Source organism: Thalassophryne amazonica, chromosome 14 (assembly GCF_902500255.1).
Source record: "Thalassophryne amazonica chromosome 14, fThaAma1.1, whole genome shotgun sequence".
NCBI classification, from domain to species: Eukaryota; Metazoa; Chordata; class Actinopteri; order Batrachoidiformes; family Batrachoididae; genus Thalassophryne; species Thalassophryne amazonica.
In genome coordinates this window covers 85,600,335-85,618,344 of record NC_047116.1, presented here as the reverse complement: position 1 = coordinate 85,618,344, position 18,010 = coordinate 85,600,335, and the positions used below count along the sequence as shown (strand labels likewise).

Here is an 18,010-nt window from a genome sequence, read left to right as displayed (position 1 = left end):
CTGAGTGTGTGAACAGGTGTCTTTTATACAAGTAACGAGTTAAAACAGGTGCAATTAATACAGGTAAAGAGTGCAGAATAAGAGGGCTTCTTAAAGAAAAACTAACAGGTCTGTGAGAGCCAGAATTCTTGCTGATTGGTAGGTGATCAGATATTTATTTCATGCAATAAAATGCAAATTAATTATTAAAATCAAGCAATGTAATTTTTCAGAATGTTTGTTTTAGATTCTGTCTCTCACACGATACGATAAAACTTACAGACCTCTCCATTCATTGGAGGTGGGAAAACTTGCAAAAATCGACAGTGGATCAAATACTTATTTGCCTCACTGTAAATATATGTAACCCCAACATAAATAAAGTGCATCCATGCAAGATAATTTAATTTAATTTTGTTGTGACTACAGATGGATGGAAATCCTGCTCATAATTGAATTGAGTTCATCCAAAGAGACATTTTTTGAGTGTATAGCTCATGCTCACAGGGCTGCTCACATGCAGATGTGTGGCGGTTGTGTGCGCTCTTACATTGTTGGCACATGTGCACTCCAGTACCCCCTCCTCCAGTTAATGCAGGGTTCTGATCCTGTCTCTGCTCATGTCCTCTCACACTGGAGTGGGTTGATTTCTGGTGCTTATATAACCTGTGCTTTCTTGTTTCTAATTTAGTTTCTTTGACTTGAGTTACCTGGAGTGTTGGGTGTGTTCTTTCCTGGTTGGCCAAAACGTGTGGCTGAGGGCTGACGACAAGTAAACCTTGGTACCACCTCGTGATGTGGCACCACAGCTCTCAATGTGCCAAGGAGGATTTGGGCTTCAGTTAATTTTGCGTTGCATGTGTTGATGCACTGAAAAAAGAACCAACTTAAAAGGTTGTGTCAGTTGGTAACACCTCAATGAATTAAGCTGTTTGAACTTAAGTTAATAAGTTTTTCCTTTATATAACGTTTTCCACCAATGTCAGGGTCCTGCCATGCACTGCGCTCGCTACACACAGGGAGCAACTTGCGGATTAAGAACCTTGCTCAAGGGTCTGTAGTGATCGTCCAGCCAGACTAGGGTTTGAATTGAGTGTTCTCTCGTCTGAAGCCCACTGCTTAACCACTAGACCATCATCTCCCCAACTTGCAAACTTAAGTTCTTCATTCATTTAGATGTTACCAATTGAAACAACTCATTAATGTTGGTTGAACTATTCTCTTTTTTCAATGTGTTTATTGTGCTCATCCCTTTTCTGTTAGCTGGTTTGGCCAAGACACTGTATGGATATGTTTCCTTTTGTGTCATTGTGTAAGTAAGGATATTGGTCATGTGACCCATGATCATGTCACTGAGTTCTGTTGAAGTTATGCGGTGAAGATGACAAAAGACAGTTTCTGAGGAGAGTTAGTCATTGTGGCAACAAGAGGCTGGATGAGTCTGGAGTGTGACATGACTGATTATGTGGGATTTGAGGGGGTCTTCAGTGACTGTGAGGGACCCACAAAGGGGATGAAATGGAAGCTGGAACGTCCTGTGCCATCTTCAAGTGACAGTGATGGTGGAACTGTTCCAAAGTGTAAAGTGTAGTTTCAGGTGAAGGGCAGGTTGTTTGGGGTGTGTCATCCTGTCAAACCTACCAAAGCTAGTGTAACATACAGTGCATCCGGAAACTAATCATTGCGCTCCACTGTTGCCACATTTTTTTTATGTTATGGCCTTATTCCAAAATGGACCAAATACATTTTTTTGCCCGCAAAATTCTACAGACAGTACCCCATAATGACAATGTGAATTTTTTTTTTAATTTTTGCAAATTTATTAAAAATAAGAAATAAACAAATTAAGAAATCACGTGTATTTACAGCCTTTACCATGAAGCTCAAAACTGAGTTCAGGTTCATCCTGTTTCCACTGATCATCCTTGTGTACTACGGTGCCACCCTTCAGTGATACCATGTCCTAGAGGGAAGCAATGGATTTTTGACATGATTGTATATTCTTCAATGGACAATCATCCAGTTAGAAAAACTATCTGTAATTAGGAACAGTAATTGAGTCTGGAGTTTGGGGATAAAGAAGTGGACTGAATTTCTACAAGATGATCTTGTGCAAGACTTTCCCATATTCAATTTAAAGTAGTACATCGGATGCACTTGTCAAAATCCAGATATACAAAATTTATCCCAATGTTTCTGATCTGTGTGATAGATGTAACTCCTCTCCCTGTGATTTAAGCCTTATGTTTTTCTTTGCCCCAAACTTCAGCCATATTGTATGTCATATTTTGATGTTATCTCATGTTCTTGGCATCAGGCTGGAGACTTTTGTCTGCTGATCACTGTTTTATAGAAGTGCTAGAGTCCCCACTCTGTCCCTTACTAACTCGCAGGCAGATGTAATTGCCTTTACCTCATTTTTGGCATGTCACAGAATATTATTACGCTGGAAAGCTCCACATCCCCCATCTATTTCTTTATAGTTGAAAGATCTCACATGTTTCTTAAAACAACCATCTATTTTGTTTTTTTTTTAATCTTAGAGCCGTGAAAAATATTGGCTGTGATTGAAAGGATTGTCATGGGAGTGTGTGTTTTTATTATTATTCTTTATTTAAATTATTATTTTGGAGAGCATATGATTGGTATACTGGTGATGGATATTTGTGAAGGTTCGGGTTGTGGCACATTTACCTGTTTGATTACACCTTTATTATATTTGCACTTTGTGTGTGATGTGCTGGTGTTTTGTTTTGTCCTTTGATGAAAAACACGATGAATAAATGTTTAAAAAAATATCAAGACATAAAACTAACTCAATGATACTGAAAAAAATGTCACTGTTTATACTTTGTTGGTCAGAAAACCTGGATTAGTAACTGTGCTTGAAGCAGAACATACAAATACAACAATTACATGGCTCAAACACTTTTTAAATCCAAATTTTCATTAAATTCTCAACAAATTTGTCAGAATCAGTGGTACCAAAAGGCTGGACACAAATACTAAGTTAAGACTCAGGTGGGATTTGGTCAAAGGGCTTACTGGTACAATGAGCAGGGTTCGGTACACAGAAAGGCAGTGGAAAAACAGCAACAGGGGCAGAAACATTAGGCTAAGACATGGTCCAAAAACAGGCAAGCACTCCAAAAAACACAGCAAGGAAACAGGTCAAGCAAAAACACAAGGAACATGCATATGAAGTGATGGCATAAACCACAATGATGGGGAAGTGAGGGAAACAAGAGGCTTAAATACAGGGTGTGATGAGCAGGTGATAGAAACAGGTGTGCTGGAAAGCTCCAGAACAAGGCATGGAAAACAGAAGGAGAACCGCCCACTACCAAGCATCCAAGTGACAGACAAGAGAAAGCAGTCACACAAAACCCAAGCAGAAATGTAACAGACAAAATCACATCAAAACATAACAAAAGCCACAATCCTGACAACATTTTTAAAAAGTCTTTGAAAACACTTATACAATTGTGGGACTTTGTAGATGTTTAACATTAAACCTCAACCACAGTAGAAAAGTTGTTTTGCACCACATGACCTGTTTAATAATTATCTTGTTGTGAACAAGACTGTTTTTAATTTTAAAATCTGCTCTTTGAAAGTTAAATAGACCAGTCATTTTATGGTTTGACCCAGAACAAATTGCAACAGAAATAATTTTGGTGGCATTTGAACCGTGAAACTGTTTTATAAAACATACTAAAAGTCTAGAAAGATAAAAAATCGGGAACACTCCAAAAATCCAAGATGGCCACCTGAAAACACGCAAAAATTTGGTTTTCCCCAAATAACTAAAAAAAAAAATCAATATTTAAGCACATAAATGTATTGATGTTAAATATAAACTTGGGTATTGTGGACATTTTGACACAAAATTAAGTCTCTATCTGTAACGGTTCTTGAGATACAGTCTATTTATAGTTTTACATACACTCAAGGATGGCAATTTGGTTTGTGTCCTATTACGTTAAAAACATTGCAGTTAAAACCCAGAAATGTATTGATGTTGAATATAAACTTGTGTATTGTGGACATTTTAGCACCAAAAGAATGGCTGTAGCTCATACAATTTTTGAGATACAGCACATAAGCCATCTACACTTGGCTAAAAATGGTGAAATTATGTTGAAACCAAGTAACTGTTCTGAAATGTTCATTAAAAGAATGTAATAATAATATTCTTAGTGCTTGTCAGCTGCACTAACTTTTTTAATGACACAGATGTAATCACACACTAATTTTACAGTAAAACCAATGAAGCATGATAATAATAAAAGTTCAGGTGAAATCAGTATTGTGTACATTATGACACTTGAAATTTTACTTGTTCAAATTTCAGTCTCATCATCCTGGTTATCATTAAGTTGGCCTGCATTTGTACACCCTGTACCTCTACAGTTGCCACACGCTGCTGAGCAATCTAAGTTAAGTTTGCGACATGTACATCGCAATGTACTACAGTCTGTACTGCAGTTACATCTCACAGCATGCAGAAGAGAATCTGGTGCTGCTTGCAAGTCAATCATGATTGGGACAAGCTAACTATCAGAAACTTTCCATCCCCATTCTTGCAATGGCATGTTGTCACCTTCATCTTCACCTTTCCATTCCTGAACTTGCAAGTAAACTCTCAGACTACGAAACTTGGCAGCTGCCGAAGTGGGTGGCAAACACTGTGGCTGCACATGAGTTGTCTTTGTTGCAACCTTATCACAAAAGCGCCTGTATCTGAGAGAATTGAGGCTTTCTCCAGGTTGTCCACACAGCAGTGGTGTCACCAGTGTGCCCTGGTTGTGCATTGACATCCACTCTATTATACATAATATATGAGTAACTTCTCTATTCATATTCCGGTGAAATATTGACTCAAAAAGATTATTATTACCTTCTTTAGATGAACATTTCAGAAATGGTACTTAGTTTTCAACATAACAATGCTCAATTTCATCAATTTTTGTCGAGTGTAATGTATTTTTATACCATAGCTCAAAAACTGTAATAGCTACAGCTATTTTTTTGGTGCCAAAATGTCCACAATGCACAAGTTTATATTCAACTTCAATGTATTTATGGGCCTTAACTGCAATATTTTTAATGTAATAGGACACAAACCAAATTGCCATCCTTGAGTGTATGTAAACTACATATAGGCTGTATCTCAAGAACCGTTACAGTGGTGGTGTCGAAATGTCCACAATACCCAAGTTTATATTTAACATCAATACATTTATGTGCTTAAATATTGATTATTTTTTTTTAGTTATTTTGGAAAAACGAAATTTTTGCATGTTTTCGGATGGCCATCTTGGATTTGGGGAGTGTTCCCGATTTTTTAATCTTTCTAGACTTTTAGTATGTTTTATAAAACAGTTTCAGGGTTCAAATGCCACCAAAATCATTTCTGTTGCAATTTGTTCTGGGTTGACCCCTTTTTTTTCATAAAATGACTGGACTAAAAACCTGAATGAAAAACTTAATGTATCAAAGCTTTTAAACATCTTAACATGTTTAACATTTGTGATTGTATTTAATTAAAAATCACACAAAAGTCTGCTTTTGTGTGATTTTTAGCACAAAGGGCATAAAAATCTGCTGAATCTCCATGATTATCTATAATCTTCAAATTAAGTTATGTCTTCATCTGAAAATGACTTTAAAGTGATTTACCTCGATAAGAAAGTTATTTATCAGGTGTTTTACGTGTCCAATCCCACACCTGAGGGAAAGGCCTGAGTTGTGTGCAGAGATCATCAGAGCTGATCAGTGTCACCAAGAATTGAGCCACTATGTTTCCTTTTTACATCTGACCGCCTTTAATTCCATACTTCTGAGAACTTTGAAATTACATTATTTGGTTGCTAGTTACATTCAATCAAGGAAACCATCCATGTTCTCGTGTTTTATAATGATGCTATGATTATTTTTGTGGGAGGTTTTTGTAGGCTACTTAAACACATTGTGATCGGCAAATGAAGCACCAACAACCTCACAAACTCATTATAATGTTGAGCGTTGAGGACACACGCCCCAAATAAAAGCTTTTGTCACTGAAAACTTGAGGGCAAACTCAGCGGAGTGCAAAAATTTTGTCCACAACAGAACAGCCATGTTCATGTTATTTCAATAACATGTGTCACTGAAGCATCACTCCTCATGTGAAAACTTACTTGAGTCAAGACCAGCGAGCCTGCACTCTAAAAAAAAATCAACCACTGTCTCAATGTGAAAAAGTGATGTAACAATTTGCATAGATTTTTTAAAAGTTATTTCAACTTAAGTTATTGCAACATAACTAGAGGAGACTTGTGGCATTAACTCAGTTGAAAGTTGAAATAACTGAACTGAACTAACTTTAAAAAAACTATGCAAATTGTTACATTTTGTGCAAGCCCACCGAGCAAGGCCACCAGAAAAGGCAAACTGTCCTATTTGCGCAATCTGGGTTTTCCATGTGCAGTGTAACTGCAGTTATGTGCCACTATCCCATTCCTGTTATCTTTCACTGGACCAATGACCATCACTTTGGTCTTGTGAGAATTTAAAAGCATGACGTTGTTACACATCCAGTTTTTCACTGAAGCCAGACAGTCCTCTAAAGTGTTAGTGTGTGTGAGATCATCTGCAGCTGTTAGCATGTACAACTCAGTGTTATCAGCGTAACAATGAAAAGTAGTCCCAAAAATTTGCAGTGTCTGCCCAAGGAGTGCAACATAGAGGGAAAATAGCAGGGGGGCTAAACAGAACCTTATGGAACCCTATATTTCATAGAAACAAGATTTGAAGTGACATTATTATACAGGACACACTGATAGCGACTAGTTAGGTAAGATATCAAACACGTGAGGCCATTACCAGCAATCCCATTGAGCCTATGCACTAATATACAATGATCCACCATGTCAATTGCAGTGATGCAATCTAACAATAGCAGCACCGCAGCCATGTCCGAATCCATTGCACGCAGAAGGTCATTCACCACTTTAGTGAGTGCTGTCTCCGTGGAGTGGTATACGAGGTCTAGTAGAAAAGTATCCGACCTTATTATTTTTTTAAAAAACCATATGGATTTGAATCACGTGTGATTGCGTCAAAGCTTGAACCCTCGTGCGCATGCGTGAGTTTTTTCATGCCTGTCGGTTGCGTCATTCGCCTGTGAGCAGGCTTTGAGTGAGGTGTGGTCCATCCCTCTCATCTATTTTTTATTGCGAATAATTGTCTGAATGATTTGGAGCTTTGCTGCATCAATTTTTTTCCAGAAACTGTGAGAGACCTCCAGGTGGACACCATTCAAAAAATTAATATGGCTTTCAGGGATGATTTTATGGGGATTAAACAGATTAAGGAGTGTTACTGCCGCTTTAAGGACGGCCAACAACTCCCGAGAGCGCGGCGCGCTCCCAGCCCCCATCGACAGGCTGACACCCCACTGGAACAACCAGATCATTTCCAACGTGAAAGCTTTGTTGATCTGGGACCTCATCTGACTTTCACAAAAAGGCAGAAGATGTGGACATCAGCACTTTATCGGCACATTCCACCGTTACAGGAGTTTTTTTCATGGAAAAAGAAGTGGAGGGACGCGGCACGGAGCCGTTCATTACGCGGCACAAAACCACCTTGGTGTTGGTCTCTCAGGACAGCTTTCAGGTGGATTTCAGACAGATTCCGGTTGCTATCCAGTCGTGTGAATATCCGATTGTGATTGTGCATGAGCTGGACATGCCCAAACATGTCCTGGAAGGCTTCATCATGGCGTTTCTTTGCGCCGAGCGGCTGCACCGCGAATTAACTAATCTGCAAAACTTTTAGGTATGACAGAAATTTGATAATGTACTGTTTGCCCTTTATTCTACTTAATTTTTGGCCTTCATCTGTGTGTCAAAAGAAAATCTAAACTGAAATGTTACTAGCATTTCCATGTCAATGAAATCAAATATGATTTGTTTTCTCCGTTAAATAAACCAGTAACTTATGAAGATAAGCCTCATTTAAAATTGTATTATTATTATTATTATTATTATTATTATTATTATTATTGTCAGTGGACATGACAACAAAAAGAGAGTTTTGAGTTGCTGAAAAATTATTGTAAAATTGGATAACACACACTCTTGCAGGCACACAAAAAAGTCAGATTCATGTCACTTCAGCTAGTAATGTGAACGCAGCTCAAGTTCTAAACACTCCTTACAATAGGCAGACTCTCCTCCCCTCTCCTCTCCAGTGAGATTTGAACCCGTTGTTACACCCTGTCTGTCTGCTTTCAAATGCCTTTTATTTCATAAACTAGCTCCCTGCCTCGTTCACTGGATGATCCGCAGAGAAATGTGGCGCAGACAGTTCTGGTTCTGTGCTGCGTCCTAAGTAGATTTTGCCCTGCCAGAGGAGATGCTTTTGAGCCAGACAGCGGGATCCTGCTGTGTGGAGCAACGGGGAAACAGATGCTCTGTCTGGAGCCAAAGCAGAGCAGAGCGCATGGAGAGGAGAGCACCTGTCCCCGGGGACAACACAGGCGACAACCGCCGAAGCTCTCACACTGCACTGCTGTTCTGTGCACCTCAGCAAGCAGGGTGAGGGTGCCAGCTGCAGGAGGCACCATTTGCCAGTTCCTCACACAGTGATATTATAACTGCTTTACCATGCAGATGATTGTTTTACGTGCTTGTGCCTCCTTCTCCCCATATGTCATGAAAAAATGCCGCCCCGGGCGGCTGCGGGGTTTGCTCGTACCAAAAGCCGCTGGCTTGGCACATGTGCTGTCCAGTACACCTACCTTATGAACTGTAACTGAAATTTTACGTTTCCCTTTAAGAAAATCCTTTTCTGTTCCACTTCACCACAAAGCTGTATAACGGGTCCAATCACAGCCACAGAAGCCTATAACTTCTTCCGAGCTGTCTGGGATATCTTGGTGGCTTCCCTCACTAGTCTCCTTCTTGCATGGTGCTCACGTTTTGATAAATGCCTGCTCCAGACAGATTTATTATTATTATTATTATTATTATTATTATTATTATTATTATTATTATTATTATTATTATTATTTTAGTAAATTTTACTGGTAGGAATGATAGTTTTAACTCAACTGTAATCATGGTGGGATCTTCAAAACAGAAGAAATCCTACTATCCAACATAGATTTATGACATTATTTTTCCACTGATAAATACAAACCCAGAGCCATATGGTCCAATAACTTACAATAGAAAAATGTATGATCGTCAAAGTAGCACCAAGGGCAATTTCTAAAGAATATTATACAAATGTTACTTTTTTTTTGCATTCCTATAAGTGGCCGCTAGATGGAGATGTGATACAAATTTCTCTTCCTGACTTGTGGAAGGATGAAATTGTTCAGTGGAACCCTTCAGTCACGTTTAAACTTTTCCAAGATATAACGTCATCACTTCCTGTTAATCACAGTGATATAAATACTTTATACACTTTACATCATGTTGAAGTTTGAATTTCGAAATAACACTGGAGATGTTATGTAAAGTGGACAGTCAGTCATTCTGTAATGCATAGTCTGTTATGTTTATTTGTGATGTCATAGAATAACAGCAGATGATTCTTTTTCTTTTGAGGCATGACTCCAAGTAAGAACATTCCAAGTCAAACTAATTTGTATGGGTACATATTTATTTAAACAATTTCCAATTTGTAATGACAAGAACAGTTTGTACCAAACAACAAAAACCTGATATCAAGCTGAACATGAAGTAAAATCATTTTTAAATGTACCCATCATATTATCCAGTGATTTTTATTTATTTACATTTTTTAACTTTACTTGCTCCATGAATTTTTTTTTTTTTTTTTTTTTTTCTGTCACTGGTGTTTTTTTCTCCTGAAAAGTTTTGGTGGATGTGACCAAAATGCAGCCTCAGCAAATTTCAAGCAAGCCGCTGTGTGGCTAAAATAGAAATCTGATAGCCTGAAGAATGAAGTTTTTAGATTTTAATAAAACCTTATTATGACACTGCATTACTATAGATAAACTGACCGTTCATTTATTTCATGTAATGATTATTTACAAAATTAAGTTTAAGAATTGTCAGGTTTTTTGACGTATAACTTTATAAGCACATACAATATGCGCTAAGGATACCAACATAATAAATGATATCGTAAATTTAAACGATTTTCTAAAATTATTATCTTTTTATTTCATTTTGGACCTCGGATTGAAAATCTGCAGTAAATAATAAAGTGTTGTCGGTGCACTGTGAATTAAAAACGACAGCGTCTGACATAAACAAATCTTTATCCAGCAGCAGCTTTTATCAGACTCATGTTTGGAGATAATCCCGGTGCAGCACTGCGAGGAAAATCTGCTTCCAACACAATTATCTGACACTTCACTGATGTGTGGAGCTTATTCTTTAAAAAAAAAAAGAAAAAGAAAAAAAAAAAAGCTCTAAAGTCTCTTATTTTCAGAATTATTGATTTAATCACAAGAAACCTGACAAAAAACTATTATTATTATTATTATTATTATTATTATTATTATTATTGGTGGTGGTGTTGGTGGTGGTAGTAGTAGTAGTAGTACTCTAAAAAAAAAAAAAAACGTTGAATTTAATTGATAAAGTTAAGGCAACTTTTTCCACATAACATTGTCAATTAAGTGCAAAACAATATTGTAGTTGAAATTAATTAAATCAAATGAAACATTATTACTTAAATCCCTAAACTTAACAATTGCAAGTACATTGAAAATAATAGTATTAATTACATTTAAATCACCTGTGTTTCATTTCTTAGACCGCTAGTAGTAGTAGTAGTAGTAGTAGTAGTAGTAGTAGTAGTAGTAGTAGTATTCTGCTCTCCTGTCAGATCTGAGAAGATAAGCGGAGTTGGTCCTGATCCTGATTTGACTCCTTTGGATCATCAGAAGCTGCACGTTTCTCTATGCAGAACTGAAGTTGTGTCCGGAAGGCCATCCGGCGTAAAACCTCTGCCAAATCTCGATGGGGCTCTCACACATCTGCTGCTATGATTCTGAGCATCTGGAGAAACCGAAATGAACAAATAAATAGATAAATGTTCCGACGACTGTTACTAGACCTGATTTTGCACAGTGACGCGCTGAATGTTCGAATATTCCTCATTTAAGACAACAACATAACAAAAGCAGGAATAAAGTCATAACGTACTAAAGGTTAAGTACTGCAATTTGTGCAGCACGTTGAAATCGTTTTAGGAACATTAAATGTGCTTAAACGTTGAATAAATAAGGAAAACTGTATTAGTTATTTTACCAATGTAAAAATCACGTTATATTTAACCAGGTTTTTACTATCATTTTATTAATAAGTGAACATAGTAATGGCGATTATCTTTACGCTCTAACATGAAAGGATTTTGTTAGGTTGTAAACTTATTTATTTAAAACTTAATTGTATGAGTAGAAGTGGATCTCAGGTTTCATTCCAGTTAAAATAGAAATGTTTGGACATTCAAGACCTGAAAAAGATCTGACAAATATTAAATACAACACTTCTTTTAAAAAAGCTCAGGTGTGTGTGTGTGTGTGTGTGTGTGTGTGTGTGTGTGTGTGTGTGTGTGTGTGTGTGTGTGTGTGCGCGCGCGCACTAAATGATAAGCAGACTGATCAGTGTGTGAAACTCGAGCTACAATTACTTTGTCTTACAGATCTTTCTATAAGACATTTTCACATATAACAGAGTGTGTGTGTGTGTGTATATATATATATATATATATATATATATAAAGTAATTTTCGCAATCAACACAGTTTCAGTGGCAGCAAAAGCCTCGTCGGTTTCTGAGTTTATGGGAAAAATCCACGTCAATGCAAAATCACACAATAACGGTTGTAATCTGCATTACACCAATGAAGTTGTTCCGCGCAGCAGCTTTTATTATGTGAGCGGTTTGAAGGCGCTGCGCTCCTTCTGCGGCGCGTCCATTCTGCTGCCGTTATTGTTCTTTGGGCCCACTTTGCACGCACTTTGATGAAGTGTTTGGCGCGTGGACACTGACAGAAAGCTTTGAGCCGTTTTCTCAGGCAGCCAGGTGATGAACGTCCGGCTGATCGGGTGGAATGAGCAGTAATTAAAACCCATAAATTATCCGGCGGCAGCTTCTCTCTGTCTCACAGTGAGATAAGAGTCTTGTTGTTCTTCATAGCGCGGGTTTGGAGACAATGCGCGGGCGGGCGGCGGCGGCTACAAGGGGCGCGGGGGGGGGGGGGGGGGTGCACACATCTGAAGGTGCACGCGTGAAGATGTGGGAGTCTACACTGTAATGTACACAACAGGTTTGGGTTGCGGCTGTAGGGAATATTTGGCCTGAGTATACGCAGTGTGTCTGCGCCTGTGCGCTCATGCCGCGTAAACTCCATTTGTCCACCAGGATTCCAACGTGCAGGGCGCGCGTGTTGAGGGAAAAGGAATAAGGGAATGCATTGTTATTTTTACTGCGTCCAGGTCGCAGTCAGACCAGTAAAAGTGATGCAGCTGGAGGCGAAGCGTTGATCCAAAAATGGCACATTAAAGCCGTAAGAGCAGGAGGCGCGCGGCGGTGATAATCTCTTGTTTGGTTTCTCCCCTCTTTGGATCAGAGACGCCTGACATTATTGGACGTCGTCACCCCGTGTCCAAAAGTGTCCAGGCCAGCGATTGGCTCGCTGCGCTTTGGATGTTATTCACGCGTATCCAATTGCGCGTGTGAGCGTGGATAGTGAGTGTGATGTGAGGACTTTGTGAAGCTCCGACTGTCGTACAGCGGCGTGAGAACAGTGCGCACCGCCATCTGTACCAGTCTTAAAGCAACTCACCCACCATGACGCGCTGGAGTCCCTTTACGCAAACAGGATGCACACAGTTTACGCGCACTTCCAGCAGCACGCAACACTCCGGAGCAAAAATAACTATGTTTTAGTGTTTCCCGTTTAAGTCGCGTTTGGATATAGGCTCGCCAGGTGGAATTGGGACACATCAGAAACCACGTTCTTCACAGACGCAGCCATGGAGGAGCAGCGGGAGCTGAACAGCACGGATAGCAGTGAGGGGGAGAGCGTGTCCCCGTCTCCCAGCCTGCCCTCGCCGCCCATACTGCCCCTGCAGGTCGCACAGCAGGCCCACAGAACCACCAACTTTTTCATCGACAACATCCTGCGGCCAGACTTCGGCTGCAGGAAGGAACTCGTGGGTTTGGGGGCGAGAGACAGGGCGCACAGCTCCGGCCGGGAGCGCGTGCACCCGGTGGTCAGCAGGCCCAGCCACCCAGGGACTCCGTGCCAGGACTCGAACTGCAGCAGCGATAGCACGTCGTCCTCCGCCTCCTCCATCTCTTTAGCGAGTTCAAAAAAGAGCAACAGCGGGAGCGGAGGAGGCGCCGCAGCCGCCTCCTCCGCGGGGAGCGGCGGCTTGAAAGCGGAGGAGAGGACTGGAGGCGCAGCGGGGGAGAACACCTCCTCGTCTCTGGTGGTGCTAAACGGCACTACGGCGCCCACACCGGAGAGTCAGCCGCTACTTTGGCCTGCGTGGGTTTACTGCACCCGCTACTCCGACAGACCCTCATCTGGTAAGGCAATAGTTTTATGACTAAAGACTGCGATTCACTTCAAACCGAAGCGGATCAAAAACAACATTTTGTGTGCAGATACAAATTTTCTCTGTATTAATACACATGAAAAAGACAGAGTATTTTAAAGGTAAGAAAATAAACGGCAAAATAATTATTTCACATTCGTTTACAACTTTTAGTCTTAAAAAAATGGAAAATGACCAAAATCGACAACCCTGAAATTGACCATTTCTTTCATATTTACTGTAAAAATCAATGATAATTATATTATATGTGGAAATCAGTTTACTTTGATTCTTTGTAATATTTATAAAATTCAACATTTTATTTCTTTAAATTTCTGTTTAATGTTTCTACATTTTAATGTGATTTTAATCGGTTTCATGCCGGTTAAATTAAGAACTTCCGCTGCAAACATTTTCATTTTATTTTATGTTTTTAATGCTGTTTTAAATGAACAAATCCATTTAAACCCAGATAACGCATTTAAAGCGGTGAAAACTCCAGCGAATGTTTAAAATGAACAAAAAGCATATTTTGTGTTCGTGTTATATATTTTCAGTTTTTAAGACCTTTGAGCAATAATTGTAAATGGTTATATCGTGTCGTTTGTGAACGAATTATACATTTATTTATAACACACTTTTAGTAAAAAAAAAAAAAAAAAAAATCAATAGCTGGACAAATTCCAGAACAAAATCGAACAAACAGAAAGGAGTACAGATTTTGACATTCATATTTAGTTTAATTATGTTTTTATTCAAGCATTTTATGTCAACATCAAACTGCAGGTTAAAGCAAAAACAACATGATTGTTTGGATTGTGAGCACTCTGAATTCACTGCACCGTTACGCACAGTGGAACTTTTATTTACTTATTATTCACAAAGGATTTAGAAGTACTTCATCATAATGCATTATGTTTAGGTCTTTGCGTGCTTTCTAGACAAAACAAAACTGGTTTAATCATCATTTTCTCTGTGTTAAAACATTTTTCAAAGCTTTTATGTGCAATTCACATCATTTTGATTGTATTTATTTGTTTGTATATAAAAACATTACACATTATATATTGTATAATTTTTATTATACACATGTTTATTGATATTGATATAACATGCTTACAATAGCATGATTATTGTGGTGGAATTAAGCACACCTGCGTTAAAAAATAATTAAAAGAAAAATATGAATAATTTCCATCAGCCAGAGGAGACTCGTTGAATTCATTAATAGTCGGTTAATTAGCATCTGTCTTTCGCGTACAAACAAAAATGTATATAAATGCATAAAACATTTTTAAAGTGCACGGAATTAAATGCACTGGTGCTGATGCAGACGTTTATTTATTTATTTTTGTTTGTTTGTTTTATTTTCTATGTTTATTAAGTACATTGCAGTAGCTACAAAATTTATTTGCTGTTATGATGCCATTGCATTTTTAAAACTTATTACGTGTATTAACACATTTTAATTTTCTATGTTGGTGAAAATGAAAACAAATTTTGAATAAATAACAAATTTGAATATATTTAACTCTGATAAGACTATTTTAAATCATTATCTCACAATCCAAAGTTTTAAAAACAACTATTCATTTACATTTTTCTCTGACTAAACAACTTAATTAAATATATCTTATATTTTTAAGATTTCACTTTCATATTTTGGGCAACTCAAGGAATTTTCACGCTGAAATTGTTTAAACGTGTGTATATTTGAAGCTTTTGCAGCCTTTGAACTTTCACTGACACTCCATGCTCTGAAATCAAACATTTCATGCAAACTAAAATATCGTACAGACTAAGCAGCTGTTTCGAAGAAATGTTTACAAATACCTGCCAGCTGATGTCTGGATTTAGAATTCATATGAAGTCATTTTAATAACTGATTGATCATCAACTGAACCTCATTCAACTGTTCACCTCTTGTCTATTCTCATGCAACAACATTGCATTTCCTCCATCTCCTACAATCCCCATTGTTATTAAAATGTGTTTTTGCGTTTCTTTTCCACTTTACGTAGATATTTTTAATTTTATCACTTTGTCACCTTTATCCTACTTTTTTAATTTCATATTTATTATCCCTTAGCCAGTTGCAGTGTTTCATTTTCACATGTATTGCAACATTAATATTGTGATACTTTATATGTTTTTTAAATCAAGCAACATGTTGTGAAAGACCATGACACCTTATCTACTTTTTAAATTCAAGAAATAAAAAAACTGTATTTATTTGTATAGTTTTAGTTGTGTTATATGTTTTTTCGTAATCACAAACATCAATTAGTGTATTTATTCATTGAAGTTCGAAAACCTATGAAACTCCTCTTTATAATAATAATGTTTATTATTATTATTATTATTATTATTATTATTATTATTATTATTATTATTATTATTATTATAAACTAAAATAATAATAATAATAATAATAATAATAATAATAATAATAATAATAATAATAATAATAATAAGCATTATTTGTATTATTATTCAACACTACAACGAACGTAGTTATTAATGAATTTGTGTTTATAAATTAATTTGGCGGTGGAGAGTGTCAAATCTGAGGCGCAAATGACAAAACATAAATGAATAAATATCACAATCGAAACGTGTTTTTATGCTCTTTCGTCTTACCCGTATATTCAGTCTATTTATATTTTATTTAAAACTTCTGTTTATATTGCTTTATATTTACATTGCCTATACGAATAAAAATCACTAAATCAATGTATCATAAATAAATAAATAAATGACCACAATGGAGACACGTGAGGGGCACGAAAAAAAAAGAGGAAAAAAAAAACGTGAGACTGGGCTGGTGTTTACGTCTTTTTTACCATTTATATTGGGTTGTATATTTAGTGTTTATACGAATAAACATCACTCAGTCAATCTATCATAAATAAATAAATGGTCATAATGGAAACAAGTGTTTTTACGCTTTTTGTGTTACCCTGTATATTCAATATATTTAAATATATTTAATATATTATATTTAAAATATCTATAAAAAATATCTATATCTATATTTATATTTAATATATATATATATATATATATATATATATATATATATATATATATATATACACACGAATAAAAATAACCTAATCATAAATAAATAAATACAAATTTAAAAAACACTCAAGATAGTTACGTCATCATAACATTGTAACATCACAAGTAAAAGTCCCTTCGGCTTCTCCCTTGTTTCACTGGGGGTCGCCACAGCAGATCTGAGGTTCATTTGCATGTTGATTTGGCACAACTTTTACGCTGGGTGCCCTTGCCGACGCAGCTCCATATTACAGGGCTATTCTACAGGATGCAGCTACGGTCACCTACGATCCAAAACAAAGTGCAAAAACGGAATGAAACGGCTTAATCCGGCTGGAGAATGCTCCGGGGTGATCTTGAACCGTTGTGGAAGCAAACACACTTTAAATGATGTGATTTGATGACGTAATGTTCCATGATCCACAGTATTGCCGTATTATTTCACGTTGAGTGCGTTCGTGCACCGTTTTTTTTTTTTTTTTTTTTTTTTTTTGTCGACGTCTGATCGGTGGCACCGCGCGCCTCCGTTACGCGCTGAATATTTATTTCGCCGCTCGGCTGTCTTTCGCTCCTACTGCAGGTCCAAGGACACGGAAAATAAAAAAGTCCAAAAGCGGCAAAGAGGACAAGCGGCCGCGCACGGCCTTCACGGCCGAGCAACTGCAGAGACTGAAGACGGAGTTCCAGGTGAACCGGTATATCACGGAGCAGCGCCGGCAGAGCCTGGCCCAGGAGCTCAACCTGAACGAGTCCCAAATCAAGATCTGGTTCCAGAACAAGAGGGCCAAAATCAAAAAGGCCAGCGGCTTCAAGAACGGCTTGGCGCTGCAGCTGATGGCGCAGGGACTGTACAACCATTCCACCACCACCATCCAGGAGAACAAGGAGGACAGCGACTGAGGACGCCAGGAGCCGGCGGATGCACCGCCGTGTACACTGTAAATATATTCTATCTAATTTAATAAGGCACCTGCAGGAGCGGATCCACAGCAGCTCTGCTTCTCCAGAGGGACTAGAAAATAAAGTGCAGATTGACTGTCACCTGCAAAACCAAAGATTTTATTGGAAAAACAGCCTGGACAGTTACAAAAAAAAGAACCTTATGTCTCTGATCCTCCTCCCAAATGTCTGTCTGATGAGTTGAAATATTTTGAGTTTATTTTCATTTATATAGCGCCTTGAGGCAACTCTGTTGTGATTTGGGGCTATATAAATGAAAATAAATTGAAAATTGAAATTGAAATTGACCAACAACAACAACAACAACAAAAAAGCCCCACCAAACACCGTGAGAACACACATTTATTTTTGGACCAACTCATTTTAGGAGCATTAAAACCATCATAATCGTAAAGTCAGTTTCATAGAGATGTTTCACAGATCTGAGAATAC

At 37.8% G+C, this 18,010-nt stretch overlaps 1 protein-coding gene across 1 annotated transcript; it reads left to right on the top strand.

Moving 5' to 3' along the window:
• Positions 1–12,815: 12,815 nt before the first annotated feature.
• Positions 12,816–17,710, top strand: en1a (engrailed homeobox 1a). The gene is made up of 2 exons (XM_034186474.1): positions 12,816–13,547; positions 17,199–17,710. The coding sequence occupies exons 1-2, from the start codon at positions 12,989–12,991 to the stop codon at positions 17,516–17,518; spliced, it is 879 nt and encodes a 292-aa protein (XP_034042365.1). The 5' UTR covers positions 12,816–12,988; the 3' UTR covers positions 17,519–17,710.
• The last annotated feature ends 300 nt before the right edge of the window (positions 17,711–18,010 follow it).

What these genes read in the sequence shown, in the direction of transcription:
- en1a (XM_034186474.1), top strand. Translation starts at nt 12,989, where the DNA reads ATGGAGGAGCAGCGGGAGCTGAACAGCACGGATAGCAGTGAGGGGGAG. An exon ending in CTCCGACAGACCCTCATCTG is followed by an intron (nt 13,548 to 17,198) that starts GTAAGGCAATAG and finishes CTCCTACTGCAG; the next exon opens with GTCCAAGGACACGGAAAATA.